A 17,652-nucleotide genomic window follows, 5' to 3' on the forward strand; every position below is an offset into this window, starting at 1 on the left:
ACAGGCAACAGAAACAGGATCTGTCTTATTTCTGTAGATATACACTACCTGTCACGTCTAATCAAGGTGGGTGGAATCAGGCGCAGAGAGCAGATAGCGATATAAAGTTTTATTCTCCGGTGAACAAAACAAACACGGTGAACCCAAACACACACAGGGTGAAATTATCCAACACAGGATAACAGACTAACCGGAGAATAAGAAACACAATAACACCGACAGACGAAATGAATGACAAAATAAACAATCCCGCACAAAACAAGGGTGGGACAACCTACATTATATACAGACACTAATTAACTAAACAACACACAGGTGCAACCAATCAGACAAAACCAACAGATACACGAAAAGGGATCGGTAGTGGCTAGTAGGACGGTGACGACGACCGCCGAGCACCGCCCGAACGGGCAGGAGAGCCAACCTCGGCGGAAGTCGTGACACTACCGTTCAAATGTTTGGGATCACTTAGAGATGTCATGGTTTTCCATGAAAACATACATGAAATTAGTTGCAAAATGAATAGGAAACATAGTCAAGATGTTGACAAGGTTATAAATAATGATTTTTTAAATTTAAATAATAGTGTCCTTCAAACTTTGCTTTCATCAAAGAATCCTCCATTTGCAGCAATTACAGCCTTGCAGACCTTTGGCATTCTAGTTGTCCATTTGTTGAGGTAATCTGAAGAGATTTCACCCCACGCTTCCTGAAGCACCTCCCACAAGTTGTATTGGCTTGATGGGCACTTCTTACGTACCATATGGTCAAGCTGCTCCCACAACAGCTCAATAGGGTTGAGATCCGGTGACTGTGCTGGCCACTCCATTATCGACAGAATACTGCTTCTTCCCTAAATAGTTCTTGCATAGTTTGGAGCTGTGCTTTGGGTCATTGTCCTGTTGTAGGTACCACATTTAAGGTAAGACCCAGGTGCAGACCGTGTCGAAATAACAAAAGTTTATTATTCGAACAGGGACAGGCAAAAGGACAGGTCAAGGGCAGGCAGAGGTCAGCAATCCAGATAGGTGGGGCGAAGGTACAGGACGGCAGGCAGGATCAGGGTCAGGTCAGGCAGAGGTCAGCAATCCAGATAGGTGGGGCAAAGGTACAGGACGGCAGGCAGGCTCAGGGTCAGGTCAGGCAGAGGTCAGTAATCCAGATAGGTGGGGCGAAGGTACAGGACGGCAAGCAGGCTCAGGGTCAGGTCAGGCAGAGGTCAGCAATCCAGATAGGTGGGGCGAAGGTACAGGACGGCAAGCAGGCTCAGGGTCAGGTCAGGCAGAGGTCAGTAATCCAGTTAGATGGGGTGAAGGTACAGGACGGCAGGCAGGCTCAGGGTCAGAGCAGGCAGAGGTCAGTAATCCAGATAGATGGGGTGAAGGTACAGGACGGCAGGCAGGCTCAGGGTCAGGTCAGGCAGAGGTCAGTAATCCAGATAGATGGGGTGAAGGTACAGGACGGCAGGCAGGCTCAGGGTCAGAGCAGGCAGAGGTCAGTAATCCAGATAGATGGGGTGAAGGTACAGGACGGCAGGCAGGCTCAGGGTCAGAGCAGGCAGAGGTCAGTAATCCAGTTAGATGGGGTGAAGGTACAGGACGGCAGGCAGGCTCAGGGTCAGGTCAGGCAGAGGTCAGTAATCCAGATAGATGGGGTGAAGGTACAGGACGGCAGGCAGGCTCAGGGTCAGAGCAGGCAGAGGTCAGTAATCCAGTTAGATGGGGTGAAGGTACAGGACGGCAAGCAGGCTCAGGGTCAGAGCAGGCAGAGGTCAGTAAATCCAGATAGGTGGGGCGAAGGTACAGGACGGCAGGCAGGCTCAGGGTCAGAGCAGGCAGAGGTCAGTAATCCAGTTAGATGGGGTGAAGGTACAGGACGGCAGGCAGGCTCAGGGTCAGAGCAGGCAGAGGTCAGTAATCCAGATAGATGGGGTGAAGGTACAGGACGGCAGGCAGGCTCAGGGTCAGGTCAGGCAGAGGTCAGTAATCCAGATAGATGGGGTGAAGGTACAGGACGGCAGGCAGGCTCAGGGTCAGAGCAGGCAGAGGTCAGTAATCCAGATAGATGGGGTGAAGGTACAGGACGGCAGGCAGGCTCAGGGTCAGGTCAGGCAGAGGTCAGTAATCCAGATAGATGGGGTGAAGGTACAGGACGGCAGGCAGGCTCAGGGTCAGGTCAGGCAGAGGTCAGTAATCCAGATAGATGGGGTGAAGGTACAGGACAGCAGGCAGGCAGGCTCAGGGTCAGGGCAGGCAGGAATGGTCAAAACCGGGAAACAAGAAAACACGAACTATAGCAAGGACAGGAGCAAGGGAGAAAACGCTGGTAGGCTTGACGAACAAAACCAACTGGCAACAGACAAACAGAGAACATAGGAATAAATACACAGGGGATAATGGGGAAGATGGGCAACACCTGGAGGGGGATGGAGACAATCACAACGACAGGTGAAACAGATCAAGAGGAAATTGGCTCCAATTAAGTGCCGTCCATAGGGTATGGCATGGCATTGCAAAATGGAGTGATTGCCTTCCTTCTTCAAGATCCCTTTTACACTGTACAAATCTCCCACTTTACCACCACCAAAGCACCCCCAGACCATCACATTGCCTCCACCATGCTTGACAGATGGCGTCAAGCACTCCAGCATCTTTTCATTTTTTTCTGCGTCTCACAAATGTTCTTCTTTGTGATCCGAACACCTCAAACTTAGATTTGTCTGTCCATAACACTTTTTTCCAATCTTCCTCTGTCCAGTGTCTGTGTTCTTTTGCCCATCTTAATCTTAATGCCAGTCTGAGATATGTATTTTTCTTTGCAACACAAACTCACTTTGCAAGCCTTCCAGAGTCGCTTCTTCACTGTTGACATTGAGACTGGTGTTGAGGACTTGTGAGGCGTCTGTTTCTCAAACTAGACACTCTAATGTACTTGTCCTCTTGCTCAGTTGTGCACCGGGGCCTCCCACTCCTCTTTCTATTCTGGTTAGCGCCAGTTTGCGCTGTTCTGTGAAGGGAGTAGTGCACTGCATTGTACAGGATCTTCAGTTTCTTGGCAATTTCTCGATTGGAATAGCCTTCATTTCTCAGAACAAGAATAGACTGACGAGTTCCAGAAGAAAGTACTTTGTTTCTGGCCATTTTGAGCCTCTAATCGAACCCACAAATGCTGATGCTCCAGATACTCAACTAGTCTAAAGAAGGACAGTTTTATTGCTTCTTTAATCAGAACAACAGCTTTCAGCTGTGCTAAGATAATTGCAAAAAGGTTGTCTAATGATCAATTAGCCTTTTAAAATGATAAACTTGGATTAGCTAACACAACGTGCCATTGGAACATAGGAGTGATGGTTGCTGATAATGGGCCTCTGTACGCCTATGTAGATATTCCATGTAAAATCAGCCGTTTCCAGCTACAATAGTTATTTACAACATTAACAATGTCTACACTGTATTTCTGATCAATTTGATGTTATTTTAATGGACAAAAAATTTGGACAAGACATTTCTAAGTGACCCCAAACTTTTGAACGGTAGTGTATATGGATGATTTATAAAGCCAGGCACATTTATCAGTTAGGCTGTTGATTATTAACTAAGTTTTGGTTTCCTCTCTACTCACTTTTCTTAGACAATAAGGCACGGGTTGTTTTCTAGTCTCCTCATTCTGCTGCTGCCTCCGCCGCATTGTTCTTAACACCAATATGCTGGTTAACTTTGCTATTATACACATAGCAACATGGTCTAGGAAAAGGCGCCAATTCAAAAGCACACTGATGTGTTTCAGAACCGCGGACAGCGACCACTATCCAACGCGGGAGAAAGCGCATTTGTTATAAAATAATATTATTTTTTATTAGTGTTGCAACAATGTTCTTATGTAATATAACCATATACAATTTCAGTAGCACTGAGCCATCCCTGCGGTCTCCACAATAGATTAGTCCACACCATGATATACACAGTACCAGTTGAAAGTTTGGACACACCTACTCATTCAAGGGTTTGTCTTTATTTTGACTATTTTCTACATTGTAGAATAATAGTGAAGACATCAAAACTATGAAATAACACATATGGAATCATGTAGTAACCAAAAAGGTGTTAAACAAATCAAAATATATTTTACATTTTAGACTTTTTGACTTGATGGCAGCTTTGCACACTCTTGGCATTCTCTCAACTAGCTTCATGAGGAATCCTTTTCCGACAGTGTTGAAGGAGTTCCCACATATGCTGAGCACTTGCTGCTTTTCCTTCACTCTGCGGTCCAACTCATCCCAAACCATCTCAATTGGGTTGAGGTCGGGTGATTGTGGAGGCCAGGTCATCCGATATAGCACTCCATCACTCTCCTTGGTCAAATAGTCCTTCCACAGCCTGGATGTATTGAAGTTATGCTACTTCTTCCTATTGTCTGTATTTCGTTTTGCTTAATGATATATACATAATGTGAGTCATCATCAGCCTTGCTGTGGTTGTTTTATTATTGAAGTGAGCTTCATTAATTTGTTTTCTTAGGGTGTAGGCTAATAAGAGGTGATGGAAAGATTTTGCAGACAGCCTACTGGCTTAGTGTGAAGCACTCTGGAGTAGGGAGTCAGACAAAGGAATATGCCGCTTTTGTTTGAATACGAGGGAAGTAAGGAGTGGATTTTCTTGTTATCCTGGGGCTGATTTATTTCTAAGGCAGTGAGTGGAGCTCTAGAAGATTACTCACTGTATGTAGCCTTGAACCTATAGTAGCATTAGTGGATGGATCCCAAATGACACCCGTTTCCATCACATAGTGCACTTATTTTGACCATTCCATAGATCTTTGGTCCATAGACCCCCAGTCCTTAACGATTGTAAGCCTACCCATAACATGATGCAGCCACCACTGTGCTTGAAAATATGGAGAGCGGTACTCAATAATGTGTTGTATTGGATTTGTATTGGACCAAAAATGTATTGCTTTGGGGTTAGGGTTAGAATACTATAGTACAGTTTCAGAGGATACTACTAAATGTTTTGGCCCTACCGATCTACCCTCTGGCGCTTGCTCCCCTATTCCTTCATCAGTTTTTAAAATAGAATTTAGCCGTGATAGCGAGCGGGGATGCAGACCCAGATCAGTCTTCTGTTATTACATTTGTACATTGGAGCAGCACACAGAGCGAGCAAAGTTGGTACATTGGCCTGATATAACCAAGAGCACAGGCCAATCTAAGTTCGCTGTCACGCTGCAGTGCCAGGGAGGAAAACCAGTCTCGTCTCTAGCTCAAATGGTTAAGACAATATGACTGTCAATGGGATTTATCTGTTAATTTAATTATTAGAATATTCCACCCTGAAACCATATAATTGTATGGAATTGATTAGAATGTATAAAATTATAATCAATAAATGTGTAGTTCTAGTCAGAATTAGGGTCAAACAATATAGCTAATTTTTGTCTTTATGGTATTTTAAAGACAGACTGTCTGAGAAAACTTCGGCGCCGACCTGACTAGAGATTTGGGAGAGAACGGGGAGTACGTCTCAAGGTCTCCCTAATCTCTGTCGGCTGGGTAGTGAGACAGTATGTGCGTAGGATACCTTCTGTTAGTGTGAATGTGTGTGCGTAGCAGGGCATTGTGTGCTAATGTTAGCGTGAATGTGTGTGCGTAGCAGGACATTGTGTGCTAATGTTTGTGTGAATGTGTGTGCGTATGGATGTGTGTGCGTGAGAAGCCAGTATAAAATTAATTGTTTTGTATTCTTGACTTTAGAACGTTCCCGTGAATGACTATTGTGGACTGGGCCTCTGTCTGTTTTCATTTCAATCAGTATCTTACAAATCCTGATTTAGCAGACTGAGTAGTTTAATTGAATTGGTTTATGAACATTGAGAACATAATTCTCGTGACAATGACCCATACAACCGGAGCTACCTTATTAATACCTGGACGCTAATTATTGGTTTGATAACAAACAACGCCGTTCAGTCATGTTATCTAGCTAGCTAGCAGCCTGGTAACTTGACATTAGATCGAGGCAAATTTGATTGGCACTGGAAGAAAGAATAGGGTCTGCTACCACGCACATGTTGATTCAGGTTTCTTCTTCTTCTTTGGACTTTATATGGTGGTTGGCAACCAACTTTAAGGTGCATTACCACTACCGACTTGACTGCAGTGTGGGCCTCAGTTAATCTTTCAATCACCTACGTTGGTATATGCTCCTAAAAACCAATGAGGAGATGGCACGTGGGTATATGCTCCTAAAAACCAATGAGGAGATGGCACGTGTGTATATGCTCCTAAAAACCAATGAGGAGATGGCACGTGGGTATATGCTCCTAAAAACCAATGAGGAGATGGGAGATGCAGGACTTGCAGCGTGTTAAGCGTCACAAGTAGAACCAAGTTCTGTTTTAGCACCTCGTTGACGCGTGCGAGCAGTGTGGGTACAATGATTGAAATGCATGTATTTTTAAATGTATTTTGCTACACATGCGACGCGAGTGGTGTGGTCAGCATGTAATGTAAGCAAAAACTATATAAAACAATCTATCTCTTTCGGGTGCTCCTTACATTCTGTTTGGTGCCCAACGTTTTTAAAGTTGGGAACAGTGTGTGTGTATGTGCTTGTGGGAGAGAAAATGGTATGTGTGTTTATGTGAGAGGAGGAGACAGATAGAGTGTGTGAGGGAGGATGTGTGTTTTACAGCTGAAGAGTAAAGATGGTTTCATGCAGTGTTTTCCCCATACTGCCACAATGACATGCAAATCATTATGCGTGTACAAAACATTAGGATCACCTGCTTTCATTTCGCAAAATACCACACATTTGGTCTGTAGTTTGTGTATGAATTATTTAACAACATGGTGTAATGTAATGTGTGTTTCCATTCATTTTATTGTGGAGATGTAATAAGCTTTGTGTTATTTATTTCTCAGGTCACATTAGAGAAGGTGCTGGGGATCACAGCATTTGGGAACCGTGCTTTGGCCTGCGACCCTCGCTCCGGACTAGTGGCCTACCCAGCTGGGTGAGTGACCGTGGTGAACACCCGTTACACACCAAAACTACACCCAACAACTGCACCTAATTTGTGGAGAAATCCACAGAAATACGTGACAATGAACGTGTAGTAGTACAGGGAATACGTTGACTGTGTATGCCTAGTCCTGCACCTTGTTTAAATTCCCACATCTTGTCCTTCTGCTACTTGTTTAGTCAACTTCAATGCATTGTTTGTTGTTCTTTTTTCTGTTGTCTTTCCATGTCATTTCAGCAAGCCATGACACCCACCATATCAGATTATTTTTTTAAAATTCTGTAGTTAGCATTCCTAAACATTATTTTATTAAAATAACATTTTGTCTCTGAGAAATTAAGCTAATATTAATTACATTTATTGCATTTTAATTTATAGGATTCAGATAATATTCAGTAAATACAGTACCCAACATCTGATTTGGACCAAACTTCTTCCTACCAATGGGTAAGAAATTATGAATACCCAAATAAATTCTGAAGCCACCCCATGCAAATCCCACCCCAACAATCAGTATAAGGTGTCAGTTGTCTATGTCTGACAATTAGTAGGAAGCTGCGGCTTGGAGAATTGCTTCTCCAACTATGTAATTTATTCCCAGTGAATCTGCTGATGTTTTCTTTTCCTGTTAAGAGAAATAAATCCTTCACAGAGAACAGACACATCTCAACATCAACTGTCCGGAGGAGACTGTGAGAATCAGGCCTTCATGGTCGAATTGCTGCAAAGAAACCACTACTAAAGGACACCGATAAGAAGAAGAGACTTGCTTGGGCCAAAAAACATGAGCAATGGACATTAGACCGGTGGAAATCTGTCCTTTGGTCTGATGAGTCCAAGTTTGAGATTTTTGGTTCCAACAGCTGTGTCTTTGTGAGATACAGAGTAGGTGAATGGATGATCTCTGCATGTGTGGTTACCACCGTGAAGCATGGAGGAGGAGGTGTGATGGTGTGGGGGAACTTGGTGACACTGTCAGAATTTATTTAGAATTCAAGGCACACTTAACCAGCATGGCTACCACAGCGATTCGACATCCCATCTGATTTGCGCTTAGTGGGACTATAATTTGTTTTTCAACAGGACAATGACCCACCACACCTCCAGGCTATGTAAGAGCTATTTGACCAAGAAGGAGAATGATGGAGTGCTGGATCAGATGACCTGGCCTCCACAATCACCTGACCTCAACCAAATTGAGATGGTTTGGGATGAGGTAGACCGCAGAGTGAAGGAAAAGCAGCCAACAAGTGCTCAGCATATGTTGGGACTCCTTCAAGACACTTGGAAAAGCATTCTAGGTGAAGCTGGTTGAGAGAATGCCAAGAATGTGCAAAGCTGTCATTAAGGCAAATGGTGGCTACTTTGAAGAATCTAAAATCATAAATATATTTGATTTTTTTAACACATTTTGTTTTCTACATATGTGTTATTCCATAGTTTTGATGTCTTCACTATTATTCTACACTGTAGAAAACAGTAAAAATAAAGAAAAACCCTGGAATGAGTAGGTGTGTCCAAACTTTTGACTGGTACTGGATGTGCCTGTGCACAGCTACACAAATTACATCTTGGCAAAAAGCTATTAATTAATTAAAGATGAACTGGTCTGGTCCCCATAGATGTATCCCTTTTTATGAGTAAAACATTAGGCTATATAGTAATGGTTTACTAGCTCTACCTGCTCATATTCTTCAGAATATGAGATTTTTCTATTTATACAACATTTGGTCTGATTGACTAGCATCCTGTCCAAGGGGGTGTACTTGTAGCCTACATCAAGCTGCTTTAGGCTGCAGAAACAGGTGATTGTCTATGCCAAGCCTTACTCTAGTCTGTCTGTAGTGTTGTTGTAGTAGTAAGTAGCCTTATATCATTGTGGGACTGTTCCATTCTACTGGCACATGATGTTATGAATCCTATGTGGTTTCCGTACATGAATCCTACCTATGTGGTTTCATAACTGATAGGCCCCCAGGGCCGGCTGGTTTTATCATCAAGACGCGCATCCGTACAGCACAGTCATCTATGTGGGTATGGGGAAACTGGAATATCAGGATCCCAATTTGTTGAATGCTGAGTGTGTGGCGAGGGAGGATATTTGTTTGATTTACAATGGCCTTGATGTACAACTAGTTTCGTCTATGATGACTGAAGGATATGAGCATTTGCTGCAAATGTTTTAAATGACACCTTTACATACCCCTCTTTATTGTAAGAACATTTATGGCAGAACCTGAATGCAGCACACTTTAGGTCAATTTCCATTGTGCTATATATACAGTGCAACCTAGAATGATGGGTGCGTTGGTAAATTTACTCTGGCTATCTACTCCGATTTCGGAGCTCTCTCGTCTGAGTGTGTCAGAGCGCAGAATAACTGATGAATTTATGAACGCTCAACAGCCGTTGAATTTGGCCGCTGTCAGTAAACGTTGGCAAAAAAGCATAATTAAATTGTTACCAGCGGTAGTACAGTTACAGTCACCAACGCTCTGGATAACATGAAAACAGCCTGCTAGGGCGAGCTGGTTAGGACTGAGCAAATGGCACTCCAGTGTGAATTTACGAACACACCCGATCCGATATGTGCGATTATTGAACAGGATAGTACTGTATGGGGTTTGAATGAATGTATGGCTGGGTTCTCTGAAGCAGCATCTGTCATGTATTGGTTCATTTGGATCCTTTTGCCGAAGCAGCAGCTATTCTTCCTGGGATCCACACAAAAACATAAAACACGACAAGCAACAAAACACTGATGGACAACAACAGTCTCACGTTTAAATACAATGATTTACAAACAATACAACTAAAGATTGTGTGTGTTAGATTGTGTGTGTGCTTGTGTTTGTGTGTCATTTCACAGTCCCTAATGTGCCATGAGATGTTTTATATTTTTTTACATACATTTTAGCTTTTTGCTTGAGAGATGAGAGTTCCATGCGATCATCGCTCCTTATAATACTGTGCATTGCCTTGCCCGAAAATATGTGTTGGACTTGGGGACTGTGAAGAGACCTCTGATGACATGTCTAGTGATGTGGAATAAATGTCCTCAGTGAGAATTAAATGTCCTACTGCTGGATAAATCTAACATGCATGAATAGATGTGTGCCACAGACCCTCGTCCTGACCGCACCGCACTGCAGCAAACTGGGTCAGTAGTAGCACTGTGTGTGTGTGTGTGTGGGGGGGGGGGTTGCATGTGCGTATGTGTGAGGGGAATACTCCTTAGACCACTCTGCTCCAGAGAAGAGGAGTGGGCTCTGCCTCTGTGCTGCATTGCAGCTTTCTGCTGGAGGGTCTTACTACAGCCTGAGCCTTTGTAACTGCAAGCTTGCAAATGAGCCTGCTGTATTCTCAGAAGGATGCCGTAAAGACTTAAGGCAATGGATGGACAAAATAAGAAATGCAGAGGAGAATACAAAGATACAGCTCAAATGAATGCTTTGACTACTAAGAATAGCCTGAATCCTGAGGCAGTAAATATTTGGCTCCCATGAGCTCTACCTTCCTCTTTATGAAGACTACTGTATGCCGGTCTCTTCTGTAGTCTCTCTTATTGGTTCACTTAGAAAAGAAAAGCTGCACACTCTCATGGCTCCGATGCAATACATTTAATAGATGCCAACATTTGGACAGCTACAGTGTGCTGCCTTCAGGGTTTCAGCAGATTTAAGCAGCATAGCTGGCACAGAGCTCAGGGAAACACTAGATATCACCATCATTGTTAGCCACTTACTCTGGCCGTACTGGGCAGACAGGACAGGAAACTTGCAGTACGGGCAGATTAACAACAAGGTCGTCCAGTCTGTCTCAGCATGAACAGAGGATGAGAAATAAGACAGTATCAGCTTGGGGGGAGGGGTAGGGTCTGGAGTGGACTGGCAGATTGGAGGGTGGTCTCTGTCTCTCCTCTCTTGGGTTGGAAGGAAACTGATATCCCCTCCTTGTTGACGCCACAGACCCTGCGGGGCTTTCTCATCTCAGAGGCTTGACCACCTGTCAGTCTGCTAAACCAACCCACCAGATGGCTGATAGGTGACTGATGATGATGGTAGTAACCGTGTGGCAATACTTTTACTCAGCCTACCCTGAATTAGCCATAGGTATAGGCTCTTCTTTTAACTTGTTTTTCAAATTATTTTTGAACGATGGCCTCTCAAATATACCGGTAGGCCCAATGTAGACCGCACATTCTGAAGGCGCCTATGACTTAACCTGTCGGATAAGTAAATATTTGATTTATATTGCTGTGAAGTCAGAATACTTTCACAAGATTATGTGCTTGCTACCATGTTGGACAGCAAAGGTTTTATTGCTGTGAAAGTACAGAAGCAGTCAAACGTTTGGACACACCTACTCATTCCAGGGTTTTTCTTTATTTTTACTGTTTTCTACAGTGTAGAATAATAGTGAAGACATCAAAACTGTGAAATAACACATATGGAATCATGTAGTAACCAAAAAAGTGTTAAACAAATCTAAATATATTTTAGATTCTTCAAAGTAGCCACCCTTTGCCTTGATGACAGCTTTGCACACTCTTGGCATTCTCTCAACCAGCTTTACCTGGAATGCTTTTCCAACAGTCTTGAAGGAGTTCCAACATATGCTGAGCACTTGTTGGCTGCTTATCCTTCACTCTGCGGTCCAACTCAATCCAAACCATCTGAATTTCGTTGAGGTTGGGTGATTGTGGAGGCCAGGTCATCTGATGCAGCACTCCATCATTCTCCTTCTTAGCCATTGTCCATTTGAAAAACAAATGATAGCCCCACTAAGGGCAAACCAGGTGGGATGGCGTATCACTGCAGAATGCTGTGGTAGCCATGCTGGTTAAGTGTGCCTTGAATTCTAAATAAATCCAGACAGTGTCACCAGCAAAGTACCATCACACCTCCTCCTCCATGCTTCACGGTGGGAACCACACATGCAGAGATCATCCATTCACCTACTCTGTATCTCACAAAGACACGGCTGTTGGAACCAAAAATCTCAAATTTGGACTCATCAAACCAAAGGACAAAGTTCCACCGGGCTACTGTCCATTGCTCATGTTTTTTGCCCCAAGCAAGTCTCTTCTTCTTATTGATGTCCTTTTAGTAGTGGTTTCTTTGCAGCAATTCGACCATGAAGGTCTTATTAATGCAGTCTCCTCTGGACAGTTGATGTTGAGATGTGTCTGTTACTTGAACTCTGTGAAGCATTTATTTGGGCTGCAATTTCGGGTAACTCTAATGAATTTATCGTCTGCAGCAGAGGTAGCTCTGCGTCTTCTTTTCCTGTGGTGGTCCTCATGAGAGCCAGTTTCATCATAGCGCTTGATGGTTTTTGTAACTGCACTTGAAGAGACTTTCTAAGTTCTTGAAATGTACCACGTTGACTGACCTTCATGTCTGTAATGATGGACTGTTGTTTCTCTTTGCTTATTTGAGCTGTTCTTGCCATAATATGGACTTGGTCTTTTAACAAATAGGCCTATCTTCTGTATACCACCCCTACCTTGTCACAACATTACTCATTGGCTCAAATGCATTAAGAAGGAAAGAAATTCCACTTTTAACAAGGCACACCTGTTAATTGAAATGCATTCCAGGTGACTACCTCATAAAGCTGGTTGAGAGAATGCCAAGAGTGTGCAAAGATGTCATGTAGGCAAAGGGGGGCTACTTCGAAGAATCGCAAATATTAGATATATTTTGATTTGTTAAATCATTTTTTGTTACTGCATGATTCCATATGTGTTATTTCATAGTTTTGATGCCTTCACTATTATGCTACAATGTAGAAAATAGTAAAAATACAGAAAAACCCTTGAATGAGTAGGTGTGTCCAAACTTTTGACTGGTACTGTATGTGTCCCAAATGGCACCCTATATGCTGTTTAGATATTGATTAGGACACATAGTGCACTCCTTTTGACCAGAGATCTATATAGGGAATAGGGTGCCATTTGGGATACATTCAATGTCTGCAAAGTAGTGTTCTTTTCTAGTTGGGGAAAACATGCTTAGTCTGACGAAAGCATAAGACCTTTCGTAATGCTTTGCTCAATTGTAGTCATGTTACTGTAGTCATGCAATTTTGTCTACCAAGCACTCCAGCTTGCAAGGGAGGGAGTGCAGCACATATTCTTCAAGAGATACTGTGAATTTCTGATTCATGGCTTTGCTAATAAATAGCCAACTGTGTTTATTTGACTGTGCTTGCAGACACAGGATGAACAGCAATGTCTGGGATAGACAAAACAGGATAGCAGTCGACAGTTTGTGCTGGCCTAGTACTGCAGTCTGCCCTGTGTGAAAGAGAACGTGTAGGATTATTTTGCCTGAGAGAGGACGCTGACCTTGATTACTCAGCCGTCCTCCTAAGGTCATTGATCTGAACCCTGTTTGTCAATCCCATCACATTCTCTATATAAATACATACTCCAATCCAATAATGATGTTATAGATAGATAGATAGATATGCTAGATACTAACGACTCAATAACTTTCTCGCTTCCCCTGTGAACCCCAGTGGATCCATGAAAGGCGGAAGTATATGGAGTGTTTGTGGTGAGATGAGTAATGGGATATTGAAACATGAGATCATTCCCCTCCCACCCCCGTGGCTCTGGCTGAAGTAATGCCACAGAGTAGACAGCCATGAGGCATTCCTTTACCGCTGACGAAGGCTTTTAAAGCACAAACCAGATGACCACCAAGGCATTGAAGGAATTGACATTGTGCAGCTTCTTTTCTACCTATTGAATGAGATGACAGCACAGCGGACAGGGATAGGAGTTGTTCTGTGGTGGGGTCTCCCTCCCTCCGGCCCAGCTGGCCTGCATGTCCTGTCTTCCCACAAGTCCTCTGGCTGCTCTCTGAATGTGACACCAGCAAGTAGGCAGCCTAAAACACGCTCCGGGGGCCTAGGTAATCAATCACTGACTGAGCTTGTGTCCCAAATAGCACCTGAATCTCTACATTATAGTGCACTACGTTGAAGGGCTCTGGTCAGAAGTAGTGTCCTGCAAAGGGAATAGGGTGCTATTTGGGGTGCATCCTGATTCTCTTTCTCTCTCTCGTTCTCTCTCACTGTTGTTTTATTTTTACACCGTGCCAGGCAGGAGAGCTGGCTGGCTGCTGGCCAGTTACTGTAACGTTCCCATTATTTATATACAACCTATGTGGCCGCAAGCAGAATCCCTTCCTGCTCCACACACAGCCATGGACCAGGGGAGGGAAAGCCTCAAATCAAATTTTATTGGTCACATTCACATGGTTAGCAGATGTTAATGCGAGTGTAGCGAAATGCTTGTGCTTCTAGTTCCAACAGTGCAGTAATATCTAACAAGTAGTGTAACAATTCCACAATAACTACCTTGTACACACAAATGTAAAGAGATGGAATAAGAATATGTACCTATAAATATATGGATGAGCGATGGCCGAGCTGCATAGGCAAGATGGAATAGATGGTTTAAAATACATTACAGTTGAAGTGGGAAGTTTACATACACTTAGGTTGGAGTCATTAAATCTTGTTTTTCCACCACTCCACAAATTTCTTGTTAACAAACTATGGTTTTGGCAAGTCAGTTAGGACATCTACTTTGTGCATGACACAAGTAATTTTTCCAACAGTTGTTTACAGACAGATTATTTCACTTATAATTCACTGTGTCACAATTCCAGTGGGCCAGAAGATTACATACACTAAGTTGACTGTGCCTTTGACGGTGCCTTTAAACAGCTTGGAAAATTACAGAAAATTATATCATGGCTTTAGAAGCTTCTGATTTACATAATTGGAGGTACCTGTGGATGTATTTCAAGGCCTACCTTCAAACTCAGTGCTTCTTTGCTTGACATCATGGGAAAATCAAAAGAAATCAGCCAAGACCTCGGAAAAAAATTGTAGACCTCCCACGTCTGGTTCATCCTTGGGAACAATTTCCAAACGCCTGAAGGTACCAAGTTCATCTGTACAAACAATAGTACGCAAGTATGAACACCAGCTCAGGAAGCAGACGCATTCTGTCTCTTAGAGATGAACGTACTTTGATGCGAAAAGTGCAAATAAATTCCAGAACAACAGCAAAGGACCCTGTGAAGATGCTGGAGGAAACCGGTACAAAAGTATCTTTCCACAATAAAACGAGTCCTATATCGACATAACCCGAAAGGCCGCTCAACAAGGAAGAAGCCACTGCTCCAAAACCGCCATAAAAAGAGCCAGACTACGGTTTGCAACTGCACATGGGGACAAAGATCGTACTTTTTGGAGAAATGTCCTCTGGTCTGATGAAACAAAAATAGAACTGTTTGGCCATATTGACCATCGTTATGTTTGGAGGAAAAGGGGGAAGCTTGCAAGCCGAAGAACACTATCCCAATCGTGAAGCACGAGGGTGGCAACATCATGTTGTGGTGGTGCTTTGCTGCAGGAGGGACTGGTGCACTTCACAAAATAGATGGCATCATGAGGCAGGAAAATTATGTGGATATATTGAAGCAAAATTTCAAGACATCAGTCAGGAAGTTCAAGCTTGGTCGCAAATGGGTCTTCCAAATGGACAATGACCCCAAGCATACTTCCAAAGTCGTGGCAAAATGGCTTAAGGACAATAAAGTCAAGGTATTAGAGTAGCCATCACAAAGCCCTGACCTCAATCCCATAGAACATTTGTGGGCATAACTGAAAAAGCGTGTGCGAGCAAGGAGGTCTACAAACCTGACTCAGTTACACCAGCTCTGTCAGGAGGAATGGGCCAAAATTCACCCAATTTATTGGGGGAAGCTTGTGGAAGGCTACCCAAAACGTTTGAAATGAATCATTCTCTCTACTATTATTCAGACATTTCACATTCTTAAAATAAAGTGGTGATCCTATCTGACCTAAGACAGGGATTTTTACTCAGATTTAATGTCAGGAATTGTGAAAAACTGAGTTTAAATGTTTTTGGCTAAGGTGTATGTAAACTTCCGACTTCAACTGTATATACATATGAGATGAGTAATGTAAGATATGTAAACATTATTTAAATGGACTAGTGATCCATTTATTAAAGTGGCCAATGATTTTAGTCTATATGTAGGCAGCAGCCTCTCTTTGTCAGTGATGGCTGTTTAACAGTCTGATGGCCTGGAGATAGAAGCTGTTTTTCAGTCTCTCGGTCCCAGCTTTGATGTTTTATTTGCCTTCCTGTGACATCGGGTGCTGTAGGTGTCCTGGAGGGCAGGTAGTTTGCTCTCGGTGATGTGTTGTGCAGACCGCACCACACTCTGGAGAGCCTTGTGGTGATACAGCCCGATAGGGTGCTCTCAATTGTGCATCCTTAAAAGCTTGAGGGTTTTAGGTGACAAGCCAAATTTGTTCAGCCTCCTGATGTTGAAGAGACACTGTTGCGCCTTCTTCACTGCATTGTCTGTGTGGGTGGACCATTTCAGTTTGTCCGTGATTTGGATAGGGGGGTGCTCTCTCTGCTGTTTCCTGAAGTCCACGATCATCTCCTTTGTTTTGTTGACGTTGAGTGAAAAGTTTTTTTCCTGACACCACATTCCAAGTGCCCTCACTTCCTCCCTGTAGGCTTGTCTCATCATTGTTGGTAATCAAGCCTACTACTGTTGTGTCGTCTGCAAACTTTATGATTGAGTTGGAGGCGTGCATGGCCACGCAGTCGTGTTTGAACAGGGAGTACAGGAGGGGGCTGAGCACGCACCCTTGTGGGGCCCCGGTGTTGAGGATCAGCGAAGTGGAGGTGTTGTTTCCTACCTTCACCACCTGGGGGTGGCCTGTCAAAGTCCGAGACACAATTGCACAGGGCGGGGTTGTGACCCAGGGCCTCAAGCTTAATGATGAGCTTGAAGGGTACTATGGTGTTGAATGCTGTAGTCAATGAAGAGCATTCTTACATAGCTATTCCTCTTGTCCAGATTGGATATGGCAGTGTGATGGCGATTGCATCGTCTGTGGACCTGTATGCAAACTGAAGTGGGTCTATGTTAGCAGGTAAGGGGGAGGTGATATGATCCTTGATTAGTCTCTCAAAGCACTATGATGACAGAAGTGAGTGCTATGTGGCGATAGTCATTTAGTTCAGTTATCTTTGCCTTCTTGGGTACAGGAACAATGGTGGCCATCTTGGAGCATGTGAGGACAGCAGACTGGGATAGGGAGCGATTGAATATTTCCGTAAACACACCAGCCAGCTGGTCTGCGCGTGCTCTGAGGACGTGGCTAGGGCTGCCGTCTGAGGGGCTGACGTGGCTACGTCGGCCACAGAGAAGGAGAGGGGGGGCCCGCAGTCCTTGGTAGCGGGCCGTGTTGGTGGCACTGTATTATCCTCAAAGTGCGCAAAGAAGGTGTTTAGTTTGTCTGGAAGCAAGACGTTGGTGTCCGTGACATGGCTGGTTTTCTTTTTGTAATCCGTAATTGCCTGTTGACCCCGCCACATACTTCTCGTGTCTGAGCCGTTGAATTGCAACTCCACTTTGTCCCTATACCGACATTTCGCTTGTTTGATTGCCTTGCGGAGGGAATAACTACACTGTTTTTATTCGGCCATATTCCCAGACATCTTTCCATGGTTGAATGCGGTGGTTTGTGCTTTCAGTTTTGCGCAATTGTTGCCATCTA

General features: G+C 43.7%; 1 protein-coding gene across 1 annotated transcript in view; it reads left to right on the top strand.

Annotated features, from left to right (window-relative positions):
- Positions 1-17,652, top strand: part of mapkbp1 (mitogen-activated protein kinase binding protein 1) — a 75,940-nt gene that overhangs the window by 10,014 nt on the left and 48,274 nt on the right. The window contains 1 exon segment of the mRNA XM_029688818.2: positions 6,923-7,014. Within this exon segment, the coding sequence (XP_029544678.2) occupies positions 6,923-7,014 (92 nt within the window).

Source organism: Oncorhynchus nerka, linkage group LG18, assembly GCF_034236695.1.
Source record: "Oncorhynchus nerka isolate Pitt River linkage group LG18, Oner_Uvic_2.0, whole genome shotgun sequence".
Lineage (NCBI taxonomy): Eukaryota > Metazoa > Chordata > Actinopteri > Salmoniformes > Salmonidae > Oncorhynchus > Oncorhynchus nerka.